This window comes from Chamaea fasciata, unplaced genomic scaffold (assembly GCF_029207755.1).
Source record: "Chamaea fasciata isolate MVZ Bird 193981 ecotype frontalis unplaced genomic scaffold, bChaFas1.0.hap1 SCAF_21, whole genome shotgun sequence".
Taxonomy (NCBI): Eukaryota; Metazoa; Chordata; class Aves; order Passeriformes; family Sylviidae; genus Chamaea; species Chamaea fasciata.
Genome location: NW_027094106.1, coordinates 6,700,490 through 6,719,519, shown reverse-complemented (window position 1 = coordinate 6,719,519; position 19,030 = coordinate 6,700,490). Strand labels below are relative to the sequence as shown.

The following is a 19,030-nucleotide window of genomic DNA, read 5'->3' as shown; positions in this document are numbered from 1 at the left end:
CCCTGTGGTGTGGCTGTTTGTTTATTTGATACAGGGTACGTCTGGCACTGGGGGCCAGACCTGGTGTCATCTGCCCCATCCCAGTGCTGGACTTGCTGTCACCCCCCTCGCTCCATGCCAGTGCCAGACCTGGTGTCACTCCTCTCCCCATCCAGGTGCAGTCCTGGTATACCCACTGTCCCCAAGCTAGTGCTGCCCAGGTGTGCCCACTGTCCCCATCCCAGCGTCCCTGTTGTCCTCATGCCTGTGCTGCCTCGGTGTTCCCCCTGTCCTCATCCTTGCCCCATCCCGGTGTCCCTGCAGTCCCCATCCCGGTGCGGCCGCGGTGTCCCCGCTGTCCCAGTGCCGCTGCGGCCCCTGGTCACCGCTGTCCCGGTGCCGGTGCGGCCGCGGTGTCCCCGCTGTCCCCATCCCGGTGCCATCCCGCTGTCCCCGCTGTCCCGGTGCCGGCGCGGCCCCGGCGGGGCGCTGCGGCGGCCGCTGTCCCCGGCAAGGCCCCGCCCCGTCCCGCCCCTCCCAGCGGCCACTCGGGGTGCGCGGGCGGCCCCACGGGCGGCGGCGGCGGCGGCGCCGGGGCCGGGGCAGGGGCGGGCGGGAGGGAGGGGGTCTGACCGGGGCCGGGGGCCGCGCCGGGGCCGTGCCCGCCATGCCGCCGCCGCTGCCCGCCGCGCTGCTCGCCATCGTCCTCATCGCGCTGCTCGCCGGGCTGCTGGCGCGGTCAGGGCCTGGCGGGCGGGTCTGGGGGCGTGAGGGACCCCGCGGGGGCTCGGGGGGGTGTGACAGGGGTGGGGAGGGGGCTCGGCGGTGGCAGTGGGGTGACAGCCGGTTGGGGGGCGGCAGCGCGGCGGGTGGGGCTCTGCTGGGGTGGGAGGAGCTCGCCGGGGTCAAGGGGAGGCCCGAGGGGCTGGCAATGCGGGGTGCGGGTGTTTCGGGGAGCCAGGGGAGTTTTGGAAGGGTGGTAAGGCGGATTTGGGGTAGTGTCAGGGGTGCAGGGGGCCCACGGGGCTGAGGGTGAGGAGCTGGGGCTCTGGGAGGAGGGAAGCAGAGGGTAAGGGGGACAAAGTGGGCTTGGAGGGAGTGTCAGGAATTTGGGGGGCTCACAGGGCTGGGAGAGAGGTGTGGAGGGGAGTCTGCAGGGGACTGGGGGATTGTAGAGCTGAGTGTCAGAGACTTGGGGGGGTAGAAAAGTTCAGAGGAGCCCGCAGGGGTGTGCATGGGGCGTCAGGGGGGTATGGAGGCCTCAGGGCTTGGGAGGGGGGCATCAGGGATTTTTGGGGGTGGTTCTGCAGGGCCTCTTTCTCACCATGAAGCCCTGGGAGTTCCTATCTAGCTGTGGGTGCTGGAACTGGTGCTCAAAGGATGAAGAGCATCCCTAGACCCCAGCCCCAGTGGGGAGGCTGACCCTGGCCTTCCCCCTGTCCCCACAGATGGCTGGCATGTCGCCTGGCTGTCACCTGGTGCCGGCAGAAGCTTCATGCAGAGCTGAAGATTGGCTCCTTTGGCTTCTTCTGGGCCCAGAACATCAGCCTCAAGTTCCAGCAGGAGCAGCAGACTGTGGTGGGTACCTGGGTGAGGGGTGGTTGCTGGCAGACAAGGCTGGGAGGGAGGTTGCTGTCACTTCCAGAGTGGCAGCAAGTCCATGGAGCCACTCTCCTGTTTAACACCCCCTTGGCTAGTGCCAGACCCTTCCTTCCATGGCCAGATTTGGGGTTTTGGCTGCTCCTTGCATGATCCCAGGCACTGGAATGGGAATATTGAGATGAGCATCACAAGGCAGAGCCAAGTTGCCTTCTTCTCTGACCTACCTGTGTGTCCTTACAGGAGATCGACAACATCTGGATCTCCAGCAAACTGAGCCGGGAGCTGCCGTACGTGCCCCTGCCCCAGCTCCCTGCCTGCTCCCTTTGGGGATCTGGCTCACCCCTTGCCCTGCTTGCCATCCTGCTGCCTTTACACCTCTCTGCCATCCTTATTCCCCTGTGGTCAGCTCTGTGAGGGAGTGACCCATGCTTGGAGGTGGCGGTATCTTGTGGGTGTCCTTGTGCTGGTCCCACACGTCCCTGGGGTAGGGGAAATCCCTGGTGACAGAGCCAGGTGTGCCAGGTGCAAACTCTTGCCTGTGCTGTTGTTCCCCAGGCGCTACTTCGAGCTGTGTTTTGGTGAGGTGCGAATCCGCACGGATCTCCAGAAAGGCCCTGGGTTCCAGCCATCTGTCCCGGAGGCTCCCAGAGAGGCTGATGGAAATGAAGGCAGAACAGACCTGACCCTTAAACCCTCCCTGCTGAGGCTCCTTAGCCAGGTGAGGCACTGGCTCGGTGAGAGGCTGCAGTGGGCTGCACTGCTGTCGGAGATCCCTCACAGCAGCACCTTCCCCCCAGCTCTTTTCCATCCACATGGACTCCATCAACGTCATGGTTCTGCACGTGGCCACCTCAGAGTCTCTCTGGCACATCCAGGCCAGCCAGACACGTCTCCTCCTGAATGGCAATGGGAAGAGGTAATGCTGTGCTCGTACCCCACTTTGCTTCCATGGCAGGGAACCTCCTCCAACCCCAGCCTTGTGTCTCTCCTCTCTTTGTCCCACTCAGCAGCATCTCATGTCACCTGTGGTGTGACGCATTAACCTCCTCTGAGGCTGGCCTGGTTCCTTTTCCTGTCACAGGAAGCTTGAGTTGTGTGTTCTCCAAGTAATGTGGTGTGCATGGAGTTAGGCCACGCTCTGCTTTTGGGAGCACTTGGAGCAGGGACTTGAGGTCCCTGTGTCCCACAGGAAAGAAGGCAGGGACTTGTTTTGGCAGCAGCAAGACCCACATCCTCCTTCTGTTCTCTGCTCTCCCCAGCATGACGTGCGAGGTGAGCCTGACAAAGGTGAATAGCAAAGTCCTCCGGAGCAGCCAGCTGGTGAGTGCTTGAGGAGGGAGAAATTCCACACTTGGAACCTGGGCACTGGCTCTCTGGGACTCGTTGCTGACCTGTTCCAGGGTGTCCCCGAGGCTGGGTGATGCTGCCAGGTGCTGGGCTCTCTGCTGTGCCCAGCTCTCCACCTGCAGCACGCGCTGGGAGGGCCCTGTGTGACACCCTGTATGCTCCTTGCTGTGTCCCTTGTGCACAGGATGACACGTGCCTGGCAGAGCTGGCCCTGGCACTCTCCCTCTCCCTGGAGATCAGCAGCAAGCGGCGGCTGGTGGGTGTCCAGCTCTGCATCCACACGCTGCAGGCAGAGCTGCACGAGGGGCTTTTCTGCAGCCCCCTCCTGCACCACGTCACTGCTGGGGCCCAGCACAGCAGCGTGGGGGAAGAGCCCAGCACAGGTCAGGACAAGGACAGGGAAAAGCTCTGCTCAGGGCAGGGGCTGATGGCCCCCAGTTGCACTGGAACCAGAGGGATTTGGCTGTGGGATCACTCCCTCCTGCTCCAGGGTGCGGGGGTTTGAGAAAGTCCTTCCTGTGACTGTCTCTGTCCTTCTCCAGGCCCAGGGGAGCCCTCGAAGTCCCTGTCTGTGCTGAGCAGGGACACACTGAAGCTCATCCCCAGGAGGGTGGAGATGAAGCTGGAGAACACCAGCATGGTGCTGTCCATGAACAGCCAGAAGAGGTGAGGGGCAGGCTGTCCGAGTCCAAATTAATGCTGGAGACGTGGACCTGAGGACAACGGTGCCATTCCCTTCTCGTCCCTTAGCTCTGCTAGACTGCAGAGCTTCCCACTTGAGTGCTAGAGCCCACTCGAGTGGGAAGGACTGAGCTTGACGTAGGGCTGGGCTCTTGGGGAGGGAGAAAGGCATGTCAGCTGGTTCTCCAGTAGGACAGCTGACGGGATCCTCAGGCGATGGGATGAGAGCACTGGGTTGTGCTGCAGCTGGGCTCTGCCTGCTGTGTTTGTCCACGCCAGCATGCTGGTCAGCTGGTGATGAGAGACGGGGATGGAGGACATGACAGTGCAGTTCCCTCCTGGCAGTGACTCCCTGTGTCTTCCAGGCACCTCACCTGGAGCCTGAAGCTGCTGCAGTTTCTATATCAGCGTGAAGAGGAGCAAATCCCATTGCGCAACTTCACGCCCAACTCAGACCTGGACCAAATGAGTGTAGACCTCCAGCTGGAGGGCAAGTAGCCAGGAGAGCTCCAATGGGAGAGGGCTGCCATCACTGCCCTCTGGCACCCCTCATTTGTGCTCCTCTGTCTCCCTAGATGGCCTTCTTCTGTCCCAGAGCCGCCAGCGCATTGTGTGCCTCAACTCCCTGAAGACCAGTGTGCAGGTGAGCGAGCGCTGGGCACACTGTCCCCTGGGGGGTGACTGGTTTGGCTCCTGGCATGAGATTTTTGCCACCTGGCCCTTTCCCTGCTCTAGGTCACAGCCATTGACCTCTCAGCTGCTGTGCTGCTCAACACCTGCATCATCCACTACCGTCACCAAGAGTTTTCGCACTGGCTGGGCCTGTTGGCACAGGAATACAGGTGCCGGGCAGTGCCTGTCCCCAGCCAAGGGCACAAGGGAAGGTAAACTTGGCCTCAGTGCAGCTGCTGGTATCACAGCTTGTTTTCTCTTGCTGGCCACGCTCTGGCACGGTGCCTGGGCACTCAGCACCTTATCTGCCCTGTGTACAACCTGTGGGATGGGGAGGCTGGTCAGGAGGTGATCAGGGAGCCCCTGCAGAGAGGACATCCCTCTGGGTCTGCTCCCTGTCAGGCTCTGTGGCACACAGCTCCCAGTAACAGCCCATCCCTGCTTGTCCTGTGCAGGAGCTATCCCCAGATCCTAGCGCCCATCATCCTGTGTGCCTCGCTGTCCAACGTCAATGTGTCCGTGCAGCTGGGGGACACACCACCCTTCGCCTTGGGCTTCAACTCCATCTCTGCAGGTACAGGCTGGATCAGGGAGGTCCTGGGCTCTTCTTGGGGTCTGCCAGAGAGGCACCAGGATGGGAATGGAGAGGTGCATGCTGCCTCTGTGCTTCCCCGCGTGTGTGTGGCCAGGGGCTCTTGATCCCTGCTTGGTTGTGTTTGGGGTGCCCATGTTTGGGTGAGCCTTGCCTACACTTCCCCCCTCCTCTATGCCCACAGACTACCAGCACCTGCGGCCACAGAGCGTGCACCAGCGAGCGGTGCTGGCCGTGGACCACCTGTGCTGGCGAGTGGGCAACGACTCCCACATCCAGCGTGCCCCACATCCCCCCAACATGCATGTGTGGGGAGAAGCCCTCATCCTTGACTCCTTCAATCTCCAGGTGAGGGACAAGGCGAGGGGGCAAGGGGTGGCTTTCAGTCTCAGACTCCATGTGGGTGGCACGGGGATGTCCTGCAGCCTGAGAGTGATTGTCCTGTTTGTCCTGCAGGGCAGCTACAACCAGCCCCTGGGCATGTCCAGTGCCCAGTCGGATACGCTCTTCCTGGATTGCACCATCCGGGGTCTGCAAGTGGAGTCGTCTGACACCTGCACTGAGTGCCTGGCCAGGGTCCTGCCCCTGTTCTGCCTGCAGCCTGGTGGGGCTGAACTTGCCAAGCAGCCCTCTGCCTCCAGTGAGCCTTGGGGGCTGCTCTGGAAGGTGGATCTGAAGGTGGAGGACGTGAACCTTTTCACACTCTCGGCCGTAGTGGGTATGTAGCATCCAAGCTGATCCCAGATGGCTGTCCTGGAATAACCCCGCAGTCAGAGGAACTTGGCATGTTGTGGTGTGCCTGCTCTGTGCCTCCAGCACTGACATGCTGTCTCTCCAGGTGCCCTGGAACTGCGGCTGGACACACTGACTGTCCTGGGAAGTGCTGAGAGCTGCACGGTCAGCGTCCAGGGCATGGTGCTGGCCTTGGTGAAGAGCATCACTGAGAAGATGCAGCCGTGCTGCAAAGCTCCTGCCATCCCCAACCCCATGGCTAACCTCTCCGTGCTCTCTGTCACCTACCACAGCAGCATCCGCTCCCTGGAGGTTGGTTTGGCTGTTGGGCCACTGCCTTATCTGGTGCTGGGGATAGATGGGGCAGGGGGAGGATTGGCTGGCACAAAAGGTGCTGGGGGAGGATGGGGCTGTGCTGTGCTGACCCTGGCAGTGATGTGGTGCCTGCTCACTCTCTCTGGTGCAGGTGCAGTGCGGAGAGGGACTGGCAGTGCTGTGGAGCCCACCTGACCACATGCACCTGTACCATCACACCCTGGCCACCCTGCAGTGCCACGAAGCCTTGCGGAGCGCCCTCGGCCACAGGACGCTTCCCTCTCCACCCCCAGAGAGCCCCACATCCCACTCAGCCACCCCTACTGAGTCACCAGGGCCCCTCCAGCCAAAAGGGCCCCCTCCCAAAAGACTCCTGTCCCTGTCCTTGGAGCTAAGCTCTGCCAAGCTCACAGCCTTTGTCTCTGAGGCCAACTACATCAGCCTGGCTGCGGAACGGACCTCGGTGAGCTGGCATGGCAGTGCCCTGCACGGCTACTGCCCTGAGCTGGCCGCCGGCTTTGACGGACACAGCATCTTCAGCTTCAAGGAGGTGGAGGTGAAGCTGCTGCCGGAGCTGGAGGAGGTTGTCCGGCACCGGGACGCCTTCCCCACCCTGCGCACCCTCCGCAACCGCGGCTGGGCCTTCTCCTTCGCCAGCGTGACCATTGAGTTCCCCTACCAGTACGACTTCTCCCGCACGCTGGACGCTGCCGTGGGCGTGCAGAAGTGGCTGAAGGGCCTGCACCGGCCCGGGCGCCCCGCCAGCACAGCCCTTCCCCCTGACCTCCTGCTCAGAATCACCCACTTCTCCTGGGTCTTCCTGGATGACGTCTTCGAGGTCAAGCTGCGAGACAACTACGAGCTGATGAAGGATGAGAGCAAGGAGAGCGCCAAGCGCCTGCAGCTGCTGGACGCCAAGGTGGCTGCGCTGCGCAAGCAGCACGGGGAGCTGCTGCCTGCCCGCAAGATCGAGGAGCTCTACGCCTCGCTGGAGAAGAAGAACATTGAGATCTACATCCAGCGCTCGCGGCGCCTCTACGCCAACACACCCATGAGGAGGGCCCTCCTCACCTGGACCCTGGCCCACCTGGAGCTGGTGGCCATGGCTGATGAGTCCTTCCACGGCACGGAGCGTGTGTTGGAGCAGATGAGGGACCTGGACGATGTCAGCCCGTTCCCCCCAGAGGGTCTGGAGATGGTCACCCAGTGGTGCCGCATGATGAAGGGCACAGTTGGCAGCTTCTTTGGTGAGTTGCTTTGTGGGAGGGTGCCCTTGGAGGATGGCATGATGGCTGTGTGGCCTGGGCTTGGCACCACGTGGTGCATAACCAGGCAGGGAAAACAATTTTTGGAGGTTCAGAGGGAGCGGGAAGGAAGCAGAGATGTGACAGGACGATGGCTCCTATTGTGGCCCAGAGTGGAGGACTGCGTGTCTCTTCACTGCTCCATCCCTCAGCTGTTCCTCCACCCGCAGTGCGGATCCGTGACTACCCCCGGTACCTGTTTGAGATCCGGAACTGGCAGCTCTCGGGCCGGCTGATAGGGGCCGAGCAGTGTGGCCAGGCCTGCTCCCGGCGCCGCCAGGTCCTGAAGCTGGGGCTGCCCTGGGGCGATGCCACGGTGGAGAGGAACATGCCACCCTTGAAGTTCTACCATGATTTTCACTGTAAGAGCTAGAGGAATGGGGGGTCTCTGTGGTGGGGTAGGGACAGGGCAAATGGCTGAGCCAACCTCTGTGTCCCCAGCTGTGATTTCCCAATACACCATTGTGTGGGGACCCTGCTGGGACCCAGCCTGGACCCTGATCGGCCAGTGTGTGGATCTCCTCACCAAGCCCTCAGAGGACCCCAGCGCCCCATTGCCCTGGTGGGACAAGAGCCGCCTTCTCTTCCATGGAGACTGGCACATGGACATTGAACAAGCCAACCTGCACCAGCTGGCCACCGAGGTGGGTGCTACTGGACTGGGGAACAACATGGTGTGGGGTCAGCTCACACCTGCCTCTCCTCATGCCTGCCCTTGCAGGACCCCTACAACACTACAGAGAACATGCACTGGGAGTGGAGCCAACTCTCCTTCCACTGGAAGCCCGGGCAGTTTGTCTTCAAGGGCAACCTGGATATCAACGTCCGGACAGCCTCCAAGTGAGTGTGGGGCCATGAGCATGGGGGGCCCTCACCAGTGCTGGGGGGTGACTGGGGTCTCTCTCTGTATTCAGATATGATGACTGCTGCTTCCTGCACCTGCCTGACCTGTGCATGACACTGGACCTGCAGTGGCTGTGCCATGGGAACCCCCACGACCACCATGGCGTGGTGCTGCGTTCCCCCGAGTTCCTGCCCGAGGTGCCAGTGGGGCAGCAGTATGACTCCTACCGTGCCTTCCGTTCCGAGAACCTCAACCTCTCCATCCGGATGGACCTGACACAACCCAGTAAAGGTGGCTGACAGCATCCTGGGGATCCCTTGGGGACAAGGGGCATCGGGCAGGGCGTGCTGTTTGCGGCTTGGGTGCTGCCGTGTCCCGGCCCCGTGGTGCTGGCTGATGGTGGGTATATTCTCAGAGCACTCCCAGCCCCGGATCCTGCTCTACAGCAGCACTCTGCGCTGGATGCAGAATTTTTGGGCCACATGGACCAGCGTGACACGGCCCATCTGCCGTGGGAAGCTCTTCAACAACATGAAACCCAGCAAGAAGAAGCTGGGGCAGCATTACAAGCAGTTGTCCTATACTGCACTCTTCCCCCAGCTGCAGGTAATTCCCAGGGCTGGGAATCTGGTTTTTCCTCCCTGCTCTTCCTCTGCTAGACTCTCAGCCCCTGCTCTCTGCTCCCTCTCAGGTGCATTACTGGGCCTCCTTTGCCCAGCAGCGGGGGATCCAGGTGGAATGCTGTCAGGGACACATCTTCACTCGGGGCACACAGCGGCTCATCCCACAAGGTGAGTGGGAATCCTGCCCAGCAGCACTTCCAGGTACAGCAGGGCCCTGGCTGATCCCGTCCCTGTCCCCCAGCCGGCACAGTGATGCGACGCCTCATTTCGGAGTGGAGCATCACGCAGATGGTGAGTGACCTGAGCCAGGTCACTGTGCACCTCATGGCCTCCACTTGTGACGAGAGCGCTGACCACCAGCTCGACACCCTGGTGAAGAAAACCCATCTGCTGAGCCTGTCCTCCCTCACCTACCAGCGGCACAGCAACCGCATGGCTGAGGAGGTACCACTGCAAACAGGGCACAGCAGCTTGTGCTGGCCTGCTGGCATTTCCAGGACAAGGGGACGTTGGTTGTGGGATGCAGTGGGGAAGGGATTTGGCTGGAGAAAAGACAGAACTTCAGGGCCTCCAATCTACCAAGCACCTGACTTTGTGCTGTGGTCCCTGGGGTGGTCCGGGCTCCAGTCCCCACGCTCTGCCTGAAGGGCTCGCAGGGCTCCTAGCCCCAGCACATGAGGCCACTGGGCAGCGCTGGGGGTGGCTTTGCTGTGCTGAGACACTGGCCCTCTGTGCCCAGGAGCTGCCCCTGCGTGACGGGGATGACGGTTTCCACACGCATCAGCTGCACTTGGTGGACCTGCGGGCGTCCTGGACCACGACGAACCGGGACATCGCCTTTGGCCTCTACGATGGCTACAAGAAAGCGGCTGTGCTCAAGCGTAACCTGTCCACCGAAGCCCTGAAGGGGCTGAAGATTGACACGCAGCTGCAGGCCAAGAAGCTGAAGCGGGGTCCCCTCTCTGCTCACTCCATCCCTGCCAGAGTGACTGCTCCCATCACCAGTGGCCGGCCTGAGAGAGCCTCCTCAGGGGGTGAGCACAGCGGGGAGGGGAGCAAGGGGAAACCCACAGCTCAAAGCTGTGCCTGCTTTCATTTTGTACATTTGAGCCATCCCCCCACAGCTTTGCACTGACCCTTTCTCCTTCCCCAGGGGCCTACATGCTGCAGAAGCTCATTGAGGAGACGGACAAGTTTGTGGTTTTCACAGAAGAGGAGTCGGGGGCCAGCGAGCAGCTCTGCGGCATCGCCGCCTGCCAGACTGACGACATCTACAACCGCAACTGCCTCATCGAGCTGGTGAACTGCCAGGTACCTGCCTGTCCCCATGGCCTGGCTGTGACAGGGGCTGTGCCTGCCCCAGAAAGGTCCATCAGGCCTCTGGGGTCTCTCTCCCCACAGATGGTTCTGCGTGGTGCAGAGACAGAGGGCTGTGTGATCGTGTCCGCCGCAAAGGCACAGCTGCTGCAGTGCCAGCACCACCCTGCCTGGTATGGGGACACTCTGAAGCAGAAGACATCCTGGACATGTTTGCTGGATGGCATGCAGTACTTTGCCACAACAGAGAGCAGCCCCTCCGAGGGGGAGCATGGCCAGCTCTGGCTGGAGGTGAGCATGTGGTGGGTGTGCTACATGGGGGACAGGCAGTGCTGTCAGTGCCCTGGCCAAGCCAGGGAAAGTGGGGACAGCCAGCAGTTCCTCCTTGCCTCCCCAGGTGAAAAATATTGAGGAGCATCGTCAGCGGAGTCTGGACTCGGTGCAGGAGCTGATGGAGAGCGGGCAGGCAGTGGGGGGCATGGTCAGCACCACCACAGGTACTGCCCACAGCCCGGGCTGCTGTGCCTACCCCGGTCCTGCTCGGGTGTGACCCCAAGGCTGGTAGAGCTGAGAGCACCTGTCCTGTCCCTGTGTGGCTCCAGGAGGTGGCTGATGCTCCAAGCCCTGCACTGTGCAGTCCCAGTGTGCTGGACACGGCACTCTGACTGTGGCCCCTCTGCCTGTCCCCAGACTGGAATCAGCCCTCGGAAGCCCAGCAGACCCAGCAGGTGCAGAGGATCATCTCTCGCTGCAGCTGCCGCATGTACTACATCAGCTACAGCCACGACATCGACCCCGAGCTGGCCACACAGATAAAGCCCCCTGAGACCCCTGCCAACCAGGAGAAGGAGGATCTGCTGAAGAAGCAGGAGGGTGAGCGCATCCAGGCAGTGTGCCTTGTGGGGGGTAGAGCTCTGGTCTGACCCATGGCTAACTCCAGGGCTGGTCTCTTTTGGCCCTGCTGAGGTCAGAGGGCTGCATATAGGGGGGATCCCCAACACATTTCTGGCCATGCTGAGGTCCCTCTTGCCCTTTATGTCTCTGCAGGAGCTGTGGACACCTTCACCCTGATCCACCATGACCTGGAGATCTCCACCAACCCTGCACAGTATGCCATGATCCTCGACATAGTCAACAACCTGCTGCTGCACGTGGAACCCAAACGCAAGGTACCCATGGGGCTCCAGGTGTCTGTGCCACTCACTGCACCCAGGCAGTCCTAACCTTGCCCTATTCTTGTGTCCAGGAGCACAGTGAGAAGAAACAGCGGGTGCGCTTCCAGCTGGAAATCTCCAGCAACCCTGAGGAGCAGCGCAGCAGTATCCTACACCTGCAAGAGGCTGTGAGGCAGCACGTGGCCCAGATCAGGCAGCTGGAGAAGCAGATGTACTCCAACATGAAGGTGAGCCCACATCTCTGGCTCCCTAGGATCCCCACTGAAGGGTAGAGGGTGCTGAGGGTTGTCTGTCCTTCAGTCCTTGAAGGATGACAGCAAAAACGAGATCCTGCTCGACCTGAACCACCGGCTGCAGCAGCAGCTGAGCCAGGAAAAAGCTGACCTGCAGCTGGAGAGTGAGGAGCTGAACATACTGATCAGGTAGGATGAGGGGGAATGGCTTTAAACTGAGGGTAGGTTTGGTTTGGATATTAGGGAGAAATTCTTCCTAGTGAGGCTCGGGCAGAGGTTGCCCAGAGAAGCTGTGGCTGCTTGTCTTGGGTTGCAAGACATTGCCCCATCCCTGGAAGCATTCAAGGATAGGCTGGATGGGGCTTGGAGCAACCTGGGACAGTGGGAGGTGTCCAAGCCAAACCATTCTGATTCTATGATCTCAGGTTCCCCAGCACTGTGTCCCCCTTACTCTAGGACTCCCACATCCCAGCTTTCTCCTCTGTGCTGCAGGTGCTTCAAGGACTTCCAGCTGCAGCGAGCCAACAAGATGGAGCTGCGAAAGCAGCCGGAGGACGTGAGTGTGGCACGGAGGACTGAGTTCTACTTTGCCCAGGCACGCTGGCGTCTGACAGAGGAGGATGGGCAGCTGGGCATTGCTGAGCTGGAGCTCCAGCGCTTCCTCTACAGCAAGGTGAGGGGTTGGACAGTGCCCACAGCCCCTGAGCTGGGGATGGGGATGTTGGGAGCTGATGGCTTTGTCTGCACAGGTCAACAAGTCTGATGACACGGCCGAGCATCTGCTGGAGCTGGGCTGGGTGACCATGAACAACCTGCTGCCCAATGCTGTGTACAAGGCAAGTGGCAGCTGAGGGAGCAGCTCTGCATGCTAGGGACCCACGGGTGGCCTGGGCAGAGTGGCCTGTCCTCACCCCAGTCACCCATCCTCTTCCCTGCAGGTGGTGCTGCGTCCCCAGAGCTCCTGCCAGTCCGGCCGGCAGCTGGCCCTGAGGATTTTCAGCAAGGTCCGGCCGCCCGTGGGAGGCATCTCCATCAAGGAGCATTTTGAGGTGCCAGGGCTGGGCTGGGAGGTGCCAGGGTGTCTGTGGGGCACAGGCAGTGTGTGCCTGGCTCTGACATGTCTCTATCCCACAGGTGAACGTGGTGCCTCTCACCATCCAGCTCACCCACCAGTTCTTCCACAGAATGATGGGTTTCTTCTTCCCTGGCCGTAATGTGGAGGAGGAGGAGGTGGGGGATGAGGAAGATAAGTCCAAGCTGGTGACAACAGGTGAGAGGCTCGTGATGACCTTCCTCTCTGGATGTCCTTGAGCAGCTCTGGCTGCGTCCTGGATATGTTTGTAGGCAGCCATGAGTTGAGGAACAGGGATTTGGCGTCTCCCCGGTGGACAGGGAGATGGTGGGAGGGTTGGGGTCGTGGCTAACCCCTGGCTGGACACCACCACCACCTCACACCCTGTCTTCCCCAGGGATCCCCGTGGTGAAGCCACGGCAGCTGATCGGGGCTGATGACTCGCTGGGCCCAGGGAAAGGAGTTGCTCAAGGACTGAATCGGACATCGGGGGTCAGAAGATCGTTCCGAAAAGCACCTGAGGTACCTCCTGCTGCCGTGAGGGGGAAAGCCTGCGGGAGCCCTGCTGTGGTGCCAGTCTGTTTTCCCTTAACTGCAGGGCTGGGTAGCCGTGTCCTCCCACACTTCCCTCCCACGCTTGTCTGTTTTCTCCTGCTCCCTCCCACCATGAGGATTTGCATCCTTTACAACCAGGCGCCTGCACGCTTGATGTGATCCCTGTATCTCATTTTTCCAACACTGTGCCAGAGCAGCTCTCACCTCTCCCTGATGAAGCAATGCTGTGGCCTAGTGCCCAGCTGTCCCTTCCCTGCTGGCTCCTGGCTCTGTCCCTTCTCTTCCCCTTCTGCTCATGGCTTTTGTTCCATCCCCAGCATCCCGTGGATGACATTGACAAGATGAAGGAGCGTGCAGCCATGAACAACTCCTTCATCTACATCAAGATCCCGCAGGTGCCACTCTGTGTCAGCTACAAGGTGTGGGACCAGTGGGACAGGGCACACTTGGGGTGGTCTGGGCCATCGTCCCACACTGCCTGACACCTCTGTCACACAGGGGGAGAAGAACAGTGTGGACTGGGGCGACCTGAACCTGGTGCTGCCATGCCTGGAGTACCACAACAACACATGGACGTGGCTGGACTTTGCCATGGCGGTGAAGAGGGACAGCCGCAAAGCCTTGGTAGCACAGGTATGTGGGACCAGGTCCATCTTCCCGCTCTGGAGGCTGCCAGAGCTGCTCTGCCCAGGACAGAGATGGTAACCCCAGGGTGGGCGGCACGTTCCCCAGAGTGGGAAGCAGCTGCACTGGCTCAGCAGCTCAGGTGTCACCCATGCCAAGGGCCCAGGGTGTGGCCATGGGGGATACTGAGCTCCCTGACTCCCGGGGCAGGTGATCAAGGAGAAGCTGCGCCTGAAGCCGGCGGCAGGCGCGGAGGCCCGGGGGAAGATGGAGAACAAACCCGACGGGACCATCCAGCAGCAGGAGGAGGATGAGAAGGCTCGGCTGCTCATCGGGCTGAGCGTGGGCGAGAAGAACCCCAGCAAGAAATCCATCTTCGGCAGGCGCAAATGACGGCAGCACCCGGCAGGCCGGGAAGGGACTTGGGGTGCCCCGTGCTCCCCCCTTGGAGGGGCACCCCGAAGGCAAAGGGGGGGCTGTGCTGCTCGTCGGTGCCCAAGGAGGGCTCAGGCCCTTGGTAGCCCTGTTGCTGTGGGGCAGGGGTGGAGCAGCACGGGGATGTGGGGCACAGGGTGCTCCAGGGCTGCTTTGTGGGGTGCAGAACCCTCGTGCCAAGGGCTCTTGCAAGCTTCCCCCCACTCCCTGCTGTGCGGGTGCTGGGCCCAGCCCCCGGGCCTGGTGAAGCAGCAGGGTCGCTCCAGGCTGGGAAAATGGGGAACGGGAGAGAGTTTAAATAAAGAGTTTTTAATTTGGAGCCGGCTCGGGCCAGTGGCTTGTTTCTTGCCTCACCCTGCAGTGCTGGGCTCAGCAAGCCTTACCTCAGCTGGCAGCCCCCCATCCTTGGTGGGCTTCACTCCTTGCCCTTCCCCAGCAGTTGCTCAGGGCACCTGTTTTGGGGCTCAGGGCACCCCTGCATGGCCCTGGGCTCAGCCTGTGCTCTTATCCCTCTGCAGTCCTCTGGTGAGCCCAGGGCCATGCCGGGGCTCAGCAGGGACTGCAGGCACCCCCGCAGGGCTGCAGCACGAGGGGTGCAAACGCAGAAGGAAAGGTTTAAGGGGGAATGTGTAAGAAGCGGCTCCCGGACAAGGGCTGCGATCAGTCCCGGGGCGTCCTGGGGTGGGATCAGTCACGGCTGGGTGAGCAACCCCCAAGTGTGTAGTGGTGGTCTCGGATGAGGGGGGGGATCAGTCACGGGTGGGTGTCGCAGTGCAAGGGGCAGCCCCGCCGCCGAGCCCCGGGGCGGGGGGTGGTCGCGGCGGGCGGGGCGGGGCGGGGCGGCGGGGTTATGTAAGGAGGCGATTACCGGGGACCGGGCCCGGGGCGCGGCCGGGCGGCGCCGCGATGGGAGCGACGAGCAGCGGCCCCGGCCCGGCCCCGGCTCCGGTGCGGCCCCCCCAGGTGCGTGCGGCAGCGGCATCAGCCCCGGGGATCCCCCTGGGCATCTCCCGCCCCGGAGTCCCCTCGCTGACGCTGTCCCCGGTTCCGCAGGGCCGCGCCGTGGGGTCGTGGGTGCGGGCGCTGTTGAGCCGAGCAGGGTCGGTGCCGGTATCGGTACCGGTGCCGGTACCGGGGCTCGCCTTGGCTCCCCGGGGCCCCGCCGAGGAGCCGCCGCTGCCCGGGTGGCCGCTGCCGCAGCTCGTCTCGTTGTTCCTGCCGGAGTTCCCCGTCCGCCCCTCCGCCCGCCAGCAGCAGCTCAAGGTGCCGTCCCGGGGTCCCCACCCTCCGAACGGGGTCCCGGTGCATCCGAACGGGGTCCCCGATCGTCCTCCCCCGGGTGCGTCCTGCCCGTGCAACCTTCCCCAGCATCTCCGGGCGCCCTAACGGGTCCCCTCGCACGCTCTACCGGTGTCCCTACTCGTCCTATCGGGGTTCCTGCACGTCCCTACCGGGGTCCCCCAGCGCCCTGAGCATCCTTCCGCGCCGTCCGTGCATCCCGTGCCGCCATCCCGGCATCGCCGACTGCCTTACCGAGCTCCCCTCGCACGCTCTACCGGGTCCCTGCGCATCCTACCGGCGTCCCCGGCGGTTCCACCGGGTCCCCTTCTAGCCCCGCCGGCTGCCCGTGTCGGATCTCGGTGTGTTCCACCGGGGTTCCTCTCCACTCCACCGGAGCGTGGCATCCCACCGAGGGCCCGCGTGTATTCCCGGGGATCCTGTCAAAATCGCTGCCCCGTTGGGGTCCCCGTGTCCCGGTTCCCCGTGTCCCTGTGCCCCATACTGGGTCCCCATGAATCCTGCTGGGGTCCCTACTGGGTCCTCCAGGTCCCCATGTGTCCCCAGCGCCTGCTTTGGGTGCTCTGTGCCCCTCACCTTACCCCATGCAGGACCCCCAGCCTGAGCACCCCAAATCCATCTCCATGGCGTGCTCAGCCCCTGTTCCTCCCCTCAGATCCTGGGCTTCGTGGCCAAAGGCTCCTTCGGGACCATCCTCAAAGTGCTGGACTGTGGGCGGGAGAAGATCTGCGCCGTCAAGGTGGGTGCTGGTCCCTGGGGCCCATGGGTGCCCCCACCTGTCCTTGTCCCCCTCCTCGACGGTGCCTTGCCCCCCCCAGGTTGTGCCCAAAGTGGAGGTGCTGCGCCGTGACACTCTCAAACAGTGCAAAGAAGAAGTCAGCATCCAGGTGAGGTGGGGGGGGGGGGGGGGCGGCTAGGAGGGACCCCAACCCTTGAAGGGCTTTGAGGTGGCCACGAGGGACATCAGGAGGCCGTGGGAGCTGCGGATGGAAGACGGCAGAAGCGGGGTCCCCAGCCCCTCGTGGCCCCCTACCCCGGGGGCCGCTCACTCTCCGTGCTTTTGTGTCCCCAGAGACAGGTCAGGCACCCGTTTGTCCACGGGCTGGGGGACAGCTGGCAGGGCCAGCGCCACCTCTTCATCAGTGAGTGACCATCTGCCCGCGGGCTCGCCCCGGCCCCCCCGTGCCCGCGCACGTGTCCCCGCCGCCCGCACACGTGTCCCCGCACACGCGCGCGCTCCCCCCGCGCCGCCCGCTGCCCCGTGGGGATCCGGGCGCTTTGGCTGCCGGCTCCCATCTCCCACCCCGCACCCACCCACCCGCGGGGGACAGGGATGGGGACAAGCCACAGCGGGGCAGGGACCAGTGTGGGGGTGAACAAAGCACCCCAGAGCTGGTGCCTGCCCGGCGCTGGTGGCTGTGTCACCTCAGTGACACAAAGCCCTGCAGTTTGTGTGTTCCCGGTGCCTGTTTGACCCTCTAAGGATCGCGTCATTTTGGCACCTTATGTAGTCCCAGGTGCTTGTGTGTTCCCAGTGCCCGCAGGGCTCTGGTGCTGATGTCACCGTGGTACTGTGGCATGTTCTCACGTCACCTTACTCACGCCTATGTCACCTAAGTACGTAACCTGGTGCCCGTATTGCCCTGGGGCTTGTGCCAACTTGGTGCCACTGTGGTCCAGGTGCTTGTGCCACCTTGCTGCCTTTATAACCCCAGCACTCCCACTACCTCGGTGCATGGCCCCAGTGACCCCTCTGCACCCCTGTGCCCGTGCCACCCCGGCGCCCCTCGTGCCAACCCAGCCAGTGAGTAAGGCATGTCACCTCTCCCGGCAGTGTGCACCTACTGCAGCACCGGGGACCTGCACGCGCTGTGGCGCACGGCCGGCTGCTTGGCTGAGGCCACCGTCCGCCTGTTTGCTGCTGAACTGGTGCTGGTGCTGGGTGAGTGACCCTCCACGCTGGGGACAGCCACCGCTGTCCCCGCCAGGGGAGACCTGCAGGCAGGGTCAGCCACCCCCAGGGGTGGCAGTGGGCACTGTGCAGGGAGGGGACACATGGCACTGATGGCTCTGTCTTGTCCCCAGTGTACCTCCATGACCTGGGCATCATGCACAGAGACGTCAAGGTGGGTGGCAGTGGGGCTGGGGGGCTGGAGGATGGGGTGAGGGGGTTTCTGAACCCCCAGCATGGAGAGGCCACCTCAGTGCCTGTCTCATTTCAGATGGAGAACATCCTCCTGGATGAGAGAGGTAAGAGCCTGGTGGGAACGCCTTGGGGACACCCCATCCGTGGGGACACCCTGTTAATGGGGACACCCTCTCTATGTGTTCCCACGTGGTGTCTGTCCCATAGGGCACCTCAAGCTCACTGACTTCGGCCTCTCCCGGTACCTGCAGTGGGGTGAGCGAGCCCACACAATCTGTGGCACCCTGCAGTACATGGGTAAGGGACCTGTGCTGGGGGGGCTGTGCTGGGGGGCACAGACCCCCAGGTGCTCACCCACTCTCCCCACAGCCCCAGAGGTGCTAAGTGGGGGACCCTACAGCCACGCAGCTGACTGGTGGTCCTTGGGAGTCCTGCTCTTTGCCTTGGCCAGTGGGGAGGTAAGGACCACAGGATGGGGGGAGAGGGACACCTCAGGGAGACCCTGAATTCACTCTATGCTCCCCCAGTTCCCTGTGGCTCCAGCGGGGGACCATGTGGCCATGCTGGAACGTGTCAAACAGAGCAGCTACGAGAGCCCACCTGAGTTCAGCCCTGAGCTGGCCCGGCTACTTGCCGAGGTAACCCTCCTGCCTGGATTTTGGGGTCCCCACTGGCCCCTGGGCTGGATGCCGAGATTTCCGTTCTCACTGTTCTCTCTCTGTCCGCAGCTGCTGTGCCACAACCCCCTGTACCGCCTGCGCTACCTCCACCACTTCCAGGGCCACCCCTTCTTCCGCGGGGTGGCCTTTGACGCTGACCTGCTGCAGAAGGACCCGGTGGTGGTGGCAATGGCCCCGCGACCCCCCGAGCAGCCCCCACCCGACCCCGCCACTTTCGCCGACTTTGACTACGACCTCGCCGCCTCCCCGGACCGGCCCTGGCCTGGCTGAGCCACCACGGCTGGGACCCTCGGCATCGCTCAGGGACATCCCCCTACCCCGGCAGCCGGTCGGACCCTGCTGGGCCGGGTCCCCCAAGGGGTTATCCGGGTACTCCCCAATCTCATCCCCGGGTACCTCAACTCTGTACCTCTCCCCGCGGGAGCAATAAACCCGAGAGCCGCGGGCACTGCTGCGGGTGCTGCCCTGACTCGCGGTGGGGAAAGCGGGACCACCGGGGCGGGAGCGCGGGGGCGCGGCGCTGGAGCACCCTCCCTCGGAGCGGGGTTGGGGCAGGTCTGGGGGCCCGTGTACGGTGGTTTCCCCGGAGCAGGCGATGCGGGAGGAGCTGGGCCCGCCTGCCCATCCTTCTGTCCGCCCACCTGTCGGTTCCGGTACCGGCGCTGCGCAGCGCGGCGGGGGCGTGGCCAACGAATGAGACCACGCCCATTTTCCCGCCCACCGCCGGCCGTGGCCCCGCCCCAACCGTCTCCCCACGGGGCGAAGGGCGCGGGGCGCAGCCAATCAGAGCCGCGCGTGGTTTT

The 19,030-nt window shown here is 63.0% G+C and overlaps 2 protein-coding genes across 4 annotated transcripts; both read left to right on the top strand.

Moving 5' to 3' along the window:
- The first annotated feature begins 644 nt into the window (after positions 1-644).
- Positions 645-14,421, top strand: BLTP2 (bridge-like lipid transfer protein family member 2). 2 transcript variants are annotated; one of them, XM_066201847.1, is made up of 39 exons: positions 650-717; positions 1,428-1,557; positions 1,822-1,868; positions 2,137-2,299; positions 2,379-2,497; positions 2,841-2,901; positions 3,113-3,311; positions 3,471-3,594; positions 3,975-4,099; positions 4,185-4,252; positions 4,345-4,493; positions 4,737-4,855; positions 5,058-5,221; positions 5,330-5,591; positions 5,712-5,917; positions 6,072-7,167; positions 7,395-7,586; positions 7,666-7,868; positions 7,946-8,064; positions 8,139-8,359; positions 8,484-8,674; positions 8,760-8,859; positions 8,933-9,135; positions 9,431-9,725; positions 9,845-10,002; positions 10,093-10,299; positions 10,406-10,505; positions 10,699-10,881; positions 11,056-11,177; positions 11,255-11,410; positions 11,484-11,605; positions 11,909-12,089; positions 12,166-12,252; positions 12,355-12,465; positions 12,551-12,686; positions 12,886-13,010; positions 13,361-13,462; positions 13,542-13,676; positions 13,878-14,421. In XM_066201847.1, exons 5-39 carry the CDS (start codon positions 2,394-2,396, stop codon positions 14,058-14,060), a joined length of 6,309 nt encoding a protein of 2,102 aa, XP_066057944.1. In that variant the 5' UTR covers positions 650-717; positions 1,428-1,557; positions 1,822-1,868; positions 2,137-2,299; positions 2,379-2,393; the 3' UTR covers positions 14,061-14,421. The 2 variants fall into 2 exon arrangements, with proteins under 2 accessions (XP_066057945.1, XP_066057944.1); XM_066201848.1 differs by lacking the exons at positions 11,484-11,605; positions 12,166-12,252; positions 12,355-12,465; ... (3 more) ...; positions 13,542-13,676; positions 13,878-14,421 and having other exon boundaries at positions 645-717; positions 11,909-12,083.
- A 430-nt stretch (positions 14,422-14,851) lies between these two features.
- Positions 14,852-18,680, top strand: RSKR (ribosomal protein S6 kinase related). 2 transcript variants are annotated; one of them, XM_066201987.1, is made up of 12 exons: positions 14,852-15,065; positions 15,156-15,365; positions 16,057-16,140; positions 16,220-16,288; positions 16,474-16,543; positions 17,236-17,343; positions 17,487-17,527; positions 17,624-17,651; positions 17,755-17,844; positions 17,917-18,005; positions 18,075-18,185; positions 18,276-18,680. In XM_066201987.1, the coding sequence occupies exons 1-12, from the start codon at positions 15,009-15,011 to the stop codon at positions 18,495-18,497; spliced, it is 1,179 nt and encodes a 392-aa protein (XP_066058084.1). In that variant the 5' UTR covers positions 14,852-15,008; the 3' UTR covers positions 18,498-18,680. The 2 variants fall into 2 exon arrangements, with proteins under 2 accessions (XP_066058084.1, XP_066058083.1); XM_066201986.1 differs by having other exon boundaries at positions 14,852-15,365.
- Positions 18,681-19,030: the final 350 nt, after the last annotated feature.